Source organism: Rana temporaria, chromosome 1, assembly GCF_905171775.1.
Source record: "Rana temporaria chromosome 1, aRanTem1.1, whole genome shotgun sequence".
Taxonomy (NCBI): Eukaryota; Metazoa; Chordata; class Amphibia; order Anura; family Ranidae; genus Rana; species Rana temporaria.
In genome coordinates, this window is record NC_053489.1 from 41,238,207 (window position 1) to 41,247,267 (window position 9,061).

The following is a 9,061-nucleotide window of genomic DNA, read 5'->3' on the forward strand; positions in this document are numbered from 1 at the left end:
TAAAGCGGTCACAAAATATTCAGCTATCCAAACATGACTTTTTAGATTGATATCTTTTACGGTTTTTGTGAAAACGCAATTTACGTTTAGTGATATTTTATCGGTTATAATGTAATCCTATGGAGCAGGTTTAGAGTGTGTCATGTGACCTTTAGAGTGCAGATCATCCACAAAAAATATTATCTTTAAAAAAAGGGGGAACAAATTGCTCTCACACCCACAAGATCTACTTGTCATACACAATTTATATATCAAAACGTAGGTATGCTTGTCTGGTTTCAGGCAATGTGATCAGTTTTGTGATACGTATTTTAGTTTTAGTTCCAGGAGCTTCTAAAGGACAAGAGTCATGTTAAAAAGTCTAAAAAATGTTTCTGCAAAACACACAAAGACGCTCTTTTCTAAATCGCTGACATGGCCACATTTTTAAGTTTATCAACATAAATTTCATATCGATGCGTTCACAAGGGCCGTGTCTTTCAAACGGTGAAGTCGCTGTATCGATCGCATGTACGGTTGTGGATTTATTACGTTTTGTTTGAAGGCTTCGATAACTGATTTTGTGTGTGGATGAAAGCGTTTCTAATGGTATTTTGATTCCCTAAATAGCTTTCCTTACCTCAGTGCAGTCCTCCTCCCCCACCTCATGTGGAGAAAGCCTCTTGAGGGGGGAGGGGCGACCAGTCAAGTCAGGACACTCTCTATATTGCAGATAGAGAAAGGAGCTGTGTGATATTAGGCTTTATAAGTACTGAAGGAACACTGCTTGTATGTCCTAAAGATAGTGTAGTGGTTATGGTGAATGGCTTTTGTGCGGGCTCAGCAATTCAGCTATTCAGCATTCCCACTCGCATTTTCCTCAGGAAATGCATTGTCTAGTTCTTCTTCTTAATTTTAATTTTATTCCGTACGTTTTTTGGCTCTGCGTAACTTCTGCATACTTTCAGCTATTGAGACCATTTAACTTTTAAAATGTTCGTCTCATTCAGCTAACGATGGGACTTCTTCAAGTTTTTTTGTACTATTTATACTTTTTAAAATATTAAGCTTTTAGACACTTTTTTTTAACATTGAAGTCAATGAGAACATCCTTTTTCCTGCTTCAAAACACACGTTCTGCCAAAAGTTTCAGCTCCTTCATACTTTCACTTACAGACACCAAACAAACTTTAAAGCGGTCACAAAATATTCAGCTATCCAAACATGACTTTTCAGATTGATATCTTTTACGGTTTTTGTGAAAACGCAATTTACGTTTAGCGATTTTTTCAGAAAATGGAATCGGTTATAATGTAACCCTATGGAAGGGATTTAGAGTGTGTCATGTGACCTTTACAGTGGAGATCTTTGAAAACAAAAATTATCTTTAAAAAAAGGGCGAACAAATTGCTCTCACGCCCACAAGATCTACTTGTCATACACAATTTATATATCAAAACGTAGGTATGCTTGTCTGGTTTCAGGCAATGTGATCAGTTTTGTGATACGTATTTTAGTTTTAGTTCCAGGAGCTTCTAAAGGACAAGAGCGACAAAACCACTCTCATTGACCGTCATGTTAAAAATTTTAAAAATTTTCCTGCAAAACACACAAAGACGCTCTTTTCTAAATCGCTGGCATGGCCACAATTTTAATTTTATCAACATAAATTTCATATCGATGCGTTCACAAGGGCCGTGTCTTTCAAACGGTGAAGTCGCTGTATCGATCGCATGTACGGTTGTGGATTTATTACGTTTTGTTTGAAGGCGTAATTCATGTATTGGTCTGTGAATTAAAAGGCGTTTGTAATGGAATTTCTTTCCATAAATAGCTTTCTACCTCAGTGCAATATTCCTCCTCACTGACCTGGGGGGAGGGGAAACCTCCTTGAGGGGGGAGGGGCGACCAGGAAGTCAGCATACTCTCTACTTTGCAGATAGAGAAAGGAGCTGTGTGTCCTAAAGATAGTGTAGTGGTTATGGTGAATGGCTTTGGTGCGGGCTCAGCTATTCAGCATTCCCACTCGCATTTTCCTCAGGAAATGCATTTTCTAGTTAAACAGTGTTAGCTGGATTCAGGTAGCCGTGCCTAACGTTAGGCAGGCGTAGCGTATCACATATACGCTACGCCTCTGTAAGTTAGAGAGGCAAGTGCTGTATTCACAAAGCACTTGCCTCCTAAGTTACGGCGGCGTAGCATAAATGTGCCGGCCTAAGCGCGCCTAATTCAAATGAGGAACAGGGGGGCGTGTTTTATGTTAATGAATTGTGACCCGACGTGATTGACCTTTTTTAACGAACGGCGCATGCGCCGTCCGTGGACATATCCCAGTGCGCATGCTCCAACTTACGCTGCAAAGACTTATTGGTTTCGACGTGAACGTAAATTCCGTCCAGCCCCATTCACGGACAACCTGCGCAAACAATGTAAAATTTTCAAAATTCGCCACGGTTCCGACGTCCATACGTAACATTGGCTGCGCCACCTATTTGGTGGAATAACTTTAGGCCTGAAAACGCCTTATGTAAACAGCGTATCTTTACTGCGACGGGCAAGCGTATGTTCGTGAATAGGCGTATCTCGCTGATTTGCGCATTCTAGGCGTAAATCAGTGTTCACGCCTCCAGCGGCCGGCGGAAATAGACAGCTAAGATACAACGGCGCAGGCAGTCGTATCTTAGCTAGATTTAAGTGTATCTCAATTTAAGAATACACTTAAATTTACGACGGCGTAGATTCAGAGTTACGACGGCGTATCACTCTCTGAATCTGGCTATGTGTGTTTATTATCACTTTAAATCAGGATAAGCAATTTCGGTACAACTATGCAAGACTGTAGGGAAGACTGAAGTTCAGCTTTAAAGCCAATCTGGCAAAGCTATTAAGTTATTGTTCAGCTTTATTTTGGTTTTGCTAAGATTTTTGCTTTGTTTTCCACTCCTGCAGGCAGAATTACCAAGATTTTTATCACTCATCTTCATGGAGACCATCTGTTTGGACTTCCTGGCTTCCTGTGTACTGTTAGTCTCCAGGCTGGCTCTAATCCATCTAAGCAGCATGTAGACATCTATGGTCCAGTGGGATTAAGGAACTTTATCCACATGAGTTTGGAAATCTCTCACTCCCAGCTAGTGTTCCCGTATTCCGTTCACGAATTGGTCCCGTCAGAAGACCAGTGTCCAGCAGAAGAGTTCAGAGACCTCTCGGGATATGCAGAAAAGAATGGTCCATCCTCGGAAGAGCAGACTCTTCATGCAGATCCAAGTGATGGGACATACAAGCTCTTTGAAAACGAGCAGTTTGTTGTTCGAGCGTTCAAGCTTTATCATCGCATTCCGTCATTTGGGTTTGTGATTGCTGAGAAGGACCGGCCAGGCAAACTCAATGCTAACAAGCTAAAAGAACTTGGTAAATGACATTGTTTCTTAAGGTTTACTCCATTGTGTAAAACTATCATGACCATAAGAGGGCTGGACTATGGGGCATATGCCCCCTAGGGCCAGTACTAAGATATGTTGGGCTAGTGATGTTCTGGTTGTTAATGTAGGACTGAGATGTAGCACCCTCCTAGGGTAAAAAAGGCTGTTAGGTAAATTTTAGTTAGCGCCACTGTAATCAGAGGAGCAAAGCTCATAACCCCAATCGCGTTCTGCGATCTACCGATCAAAATCTTCTTCAGATACCGAAAGTCAACTACAAATCCAAAGGAGAAAGGAGATTCGCGGTCCAGGGTCCCAGACTATGGAACGCTTTACCAACCAGCATTCGGTTGGAGAAGAACCACTTAGCATTCAGGAAAAAGATCAAAACGCATCTCTTTTGATACCAAAGGAGACAGGAACAACAAGCGCCCAGAGGCGATTAAGTTCGCATGTGCCGCGCTATATAAGTTTTCATTCATTCATTCATTCATTCAAAGGTTGAATATCTAGGGCTGCTCATTGTTTCACAGGCTGCTGCTCTGTTGCTTCCCCCTGTCTTCAAGAACTTTAGTGGGAGGAAGAACAGGGCATGCAGCCTGAATATTTATAGGACTCCAGCCAATCGCTGTGGAGGTGTGCCCAGTAGGTGGTGAGAGGGCCTATACATAGTCTGAAGCCCGAGCAGCAGTGCAGTGTTCCTGAGTCCAGTCCTGCTGGAGGAGACCACTGTGCAGGGGCCCTGCCCCAGGTGCAGGAGCTTAGCATTTTGTATTTTATTTTTTAGGAAGACACTGAGGTCCCAGCTAGGTACCTTTTCACAAGTTCAAGTCCAGGGATCATGTTGGGTTTGGAAAAGCTCACTGAAGAGAGCCAGGAGGAAGGTGGTAGGAAAGAGTCCAGCTGTCCTATGGTGGTGTGAGGCTACATCTCCCTCACTTGTAAGAGCCTGGTGGATATTGGTAAAAGGCAACCAATGATCCTGGGGCTATGTGATTAAAGGGGTTGTAAACCCTTGTGTTTTTTCACCTTAAAGTGGATGTAAACCCACATTTTATTTTTTATTTTTTTTGATGTCACAATGCACAGTATAAGATTTCCTATCATCTGTGCCCAGTCTTGCCACACAGAGTTAATCCAGCTCTGAGCAATCCTCTTTTATTGTTAAGTGAAATAAAACGGACTTGCAGAGAAAAACCTTAGTCCGTTCCGCCCCCTTGTCATGAGTGACAGGTTATTTACACTCATTCACTAGCCTGGAGACGGGCATTATTTTTCAATTCCCACCCCCACTCCTTTTTTGAAGTGGTTTCTTTTCTGGATTTTGACTGGATGTTGGTGATCATAGCAGAAGTTAGTTAGTGACATCACGACTCCACCCACCGAGCTCCAGACAACAGATCCACCCACAGAATCTGCAGTTTTTCAGTTCTCATAACAGACAGAGGAGAGACATTTGACAGGTAAGGATATATGCAGGAGGCATCTATATCCTTATAGATCAGCACTATGGCAGTAGTTTAGAAAAGATGAGAGAGGCTTTACATCCACTTTAATGCTTCCTTTACATTAAGGTGAAAACATTTCTGGCAGTGACCGCCCACCCCAGCCCCCCGTTTTACTTACCTGAGCCCCGTATTTCCCTCAGCAGAGACGCTGAAGATTGGGGTTTGCGGATCGGGTAAGCAGACTTTACAGCTGCCTTGGTGGCCCTGTAGGGGATGAGGTCTCTGGAGGGCATTGGGAAGCACTGTGTGAGGTTGAAGGGTACTGTGAGACACTGTTGGAGGTTGGGGGCAATATGGAGGTCCACTTTGCCATAGATTGGCCTTCACTGTGAGAGGTTGGGGGGCACTGTGGGCCACTATGGGAGGTTAAGGGGCAATATGGAAGCTGGGAGGCACTGTAGGAGAGATTTGCAGATGACCCAGAAAAGGGAAGGCCACAGCCCAATGGTTGAAGACAATTGGCATAGATAAGAGGAAAGACTAGCAGCACATACAGTTGGGGGATTGCCATAATAAATCGTTTTAATTTTTTTATTTAATTTTTTTACTGGTTTTCTTTATCGGAATACATTTTTGTTGGTATAGGTGGCTGTGGCCCACAAAAATGGCACACGTGGCAGTCTGTGAATGAGAAGCCTTATGGTAATACCATGTTCTTATTTGCAGGTATTCAACCTGGTCCTATTTATGGCAAGCTGAAACTTGGCTCTTCGGTTACATTAGAGAATGGACAAATTATTCATCCATCCGATGTCCTAGGGGACCCCATGCCAGGAAGAAAAGTTTGCATACTTGGAGACTGCTCAGGTGTCACCTCAGTGGGGGCTGCTAAGCTTTGCCAGGATTCTGACCTTCTCATTCATGAAGCTACACTAGATGACGAACAGATGGTCAAAGCCAAGGAAAATGGTCACAGTACGCCCAAAATGGCAGCCGAGTTTGCAAATTTGTCTCATGCAAAGAAGCTGGTTCTGAATCATTTCAGTCAGAGGTTTAAGCCCCCAGGACTGATTACGGACGGGGACGACGATGTGACCATACTGAAGACTCAAGCCGAAAGCGTTTTTATGGGACAGGAAGTTGTATTAGCAGAGGACTTTATGACTATTACAATTCCAATGAAAAAGACAGATTAGAGTAATGGTCTCACTTTAAAGGGGTTGTAAAGGTTTGTATTTTATTTTCTAAATGGGTTCATTTAAGCTTGTGCATTGTTGGTTCACTTACCTTTTCCTTCGAGTTCCCTTCTAAATGTTTTTTTCTTTGAGTTTCTCACTTCCTGTTCCTCCTCAGTAAGCTTGCCCCAGGGGTGGACTGACAACTCATGGGGCCCTCAGGCAATAGAGGATTATGGGGCCCCCAGGCAGGGCCGTCTTTAAAGCGGAGGTTCACCCTAAAAACATGCATTTAACATTCCATTCAGCATAATTCCAACATTTACAACATTAAATTTTTTTTTTCCACCTGGCTTATCGTTATTTTCCACCTGGCTTCTGGGTTCTCACTCCCGCGGGAGTAGGCGTTTCTATGCAGAGGCTAGATGATTGACGCCTTGTGAAAAACTTCCCCCCGGCGCACAAGGCACGTCACCAGTTTTCCGAAAGTAGCCGGCTCTATCTGACGCCTGCGCAGTCAGCTCTATACGGCAGGCGCAGGCGCCATATAGCGCCGACTAGCAGTTCGGCTTCTTTCGGAAAACTGGTGGCGCGCCTTATGCGCCGGGGGGAAAGTTTTTCACAAGGCGTCAATCATCTAGCCTCTGCATAGGAACGCCTAGTCCCGCGGGAGTGAGAACCCGGAAGCCAGGTGGAAAATAACGATAAGACGGTATGTACAGCAACAAAAAAACGGCATAGTGTAAATGTTGGAATTATGCTGAATGGAATGTTAAATACATGTTTTTAGGGTGAAACTCCGCTTTAAGGCAGGGCAAAAGGGGCATCTGCCCTGGGCCCTGTCATTGTTGCGGGGCCAAAAGCAGCTGCCTCATACTTGCCAACTATCCCAGTTAAAATTCCCTTGTCCCTTGGAGTTTTAGTCCTGTGCTGTGTCCTGATATCTCAGTGTGAACTGCTTCTACTAATGCTGCCCAGCTCTGCCCTATTGTTGTGTACAGATGACTCGCCTGCAGACCCAGCAGCCAATCGGTGAGCAGTATTACTGTACTGTAATCTCTAGCAACCAAACAACAACAAGAAATAATGTGCTGTAACCTCTATCAACTAACCAGTGAGCTGTAATGTGTGCTGTAATCTCTAGCAACCAGTCAGTAAGTGGTAATGATATGCTGTAACCTCTGGCAACCAATCGCAATCACTGCCTGATCTGATACAGTAAACGGATTTTAAGTCTAGCTGATATTTATTGTATGTCTCAGAGCAGGTGGAGAGCAAAATTGCATGGGGGGGGGGGGGGGGCAAGAATGTTTTTGCCTAGGGTCCAATCAACATTAAACACGGCCCTGCCCCCAGGCAATAGATTATGGGGCCACACAGTACTGTAAACACACACACATACAGTATACATACACAGTATGCACACACAGACACACAGAATACACATATAGACACACAGTACACACAAACACACTGAGAATGTACTGGAGAGATGGGGCATCTATAACATTTTAGACCAAAAGGATGTCGGTAAGGGACATTTCAGGGACTGATATAAAAAAAAACACAGATTTTCACATACTGTCCCTGGTTTTACTGAGGCTGGCAACCCTGATGGGGCCCCCTAGTGACATGGGACCCTCGGGCAGTGCCAGAATGGTCAGTCCGCCCCTGGCTTGCCCCCATCATCCGAGCCGTTCTGGCTGGGGGTTAGTCAGCTTGCTCGTACCCTCCCTTGGGACTACATCCCTGCGGGGAGACGCTGGGATGTAGTCCCAAGGGAGGGAGCGAGCAACTCATGGGGCCCCCAGGCAATAGAAGATTAACTCATGGGGCCCCCGGGCTTACAGATGGCCACCACGCCAGGAGGCGGGGCAGCTAAAATATCAGGATTTTCACATCAAAAGCATGTTGGTTTCGGACATATCAGGGACAGATGTAATAAAAACATAGATTTATACATACTGTCCCTGGTTTTACTGGGCCTGGCAACCCTGATAGGGCCCCCTAGTGGCATGGGGCCCTCGGCAGTGCCCGAGTGACTCAATGGTCAGTCCTCCCCTGCAAGGGAGGGAACGAGCACGCTGACTAACCCCCAGCCAGAAGGGCTCGGATGATGGTGGAAAGCTTACTGAGGAGGAACAGTACTGAGAAATTCAGACAAAAAAAAACATTTAGAAGGGCAATGGAAGGAAAAGGTAAGTGAACCAACAATGCACTAGCTTAAAGGAACCTATTTAGAAAATAAAAAATTAACCTTTACAACCCCTTTAAAGAGCTCTTTGTACCCTTTTGGAAGGGCGCTTTTTTGTGTACACCAGCAGGACAGTTGGACCCCTTGACTCTGGTGTTTGGACTTCTCATGTGTACACGGACAGGTGCTACCCCCATAGGATGCAGTGATCCACTCCAGCAGAATCCAAGTCAGATCTAAATACCCCGTCCTGCACTAAGCGGAGGACACATGGGACCTTGTTGAGCATCTGTGTAGCAAGCCTTTTAAAAGGTTTCTCTCTAAATAATTGTTACTTTACAGCCCAGAATACCAAGAGCTTTTGGGATCTGCATCTGTTTTATGACCATCTGCTCTGAAAAGTACCGTACTGGTTGCTGGAGAAATACCATTGATTTTCTGTATCATGAATATTCAATTTGAGATAGGAGTAAAAAGGCATTAGGCCCTCAAAGGGGGACTTCCCTATTACTGCTGGCTTAGTATGGTTTAAAGTAGGGTTGTCCCGATACCAGTATCGGTATCGGGACCGATACCGAGTATTTGCGGGAGTACTCGTACATGCGCAAATACCCCCGATACCTAAATAGAATACTCCCCCCCCCCCCCCCCCTGCCGCATCACAACCTGCCGCATGGGTTAAACGGCGTGCGGGAACATCGCAGCTTTCATTTGAATAACTGTAGTGTTCCCGCGCATATAGACACTCCCCCTTGCTCGGGATTGGATGGGTGATCGTGATCCGTCCAATTCCGAGCAAGGGGGAGTGTCTATACGTGCGGGCAAAACAGCTATTCAAATGAA

General features: G+C 44.8%; 1 protein-coding gene across 2 annotated transcripts in view; it reads left to right on the forward strand.

Annotated features, from left to right (window-relative positions):
- ELAC1 (elaC ribonuclease Z 1) overlaps positions 1-6,124 on the forward strand; it is a 30,242-nt gene extending 24,118 nt beyond the window's left edge. For both annotated transcript variants that reach the window (XM_040337004.1, XM_040337013.1), the window contains exons 3-4: positions 2,929-3,390; positions 5,576-6,124. In XM_040337004.1, coding sequence (XP_040192938.1) covers positions 2,929-3,390; positions 5,576-6,045 — 932 coding nt within the window. In that variant the 3' untranslated portion in view covers positions 6,046-6,124. The remainder of the gene's footprint in view (positions 1-2,928; positions 3,391-5,575) is intronic.
- Positions 6,125-9,061: the final 2,937 nt, after the last annotated feature.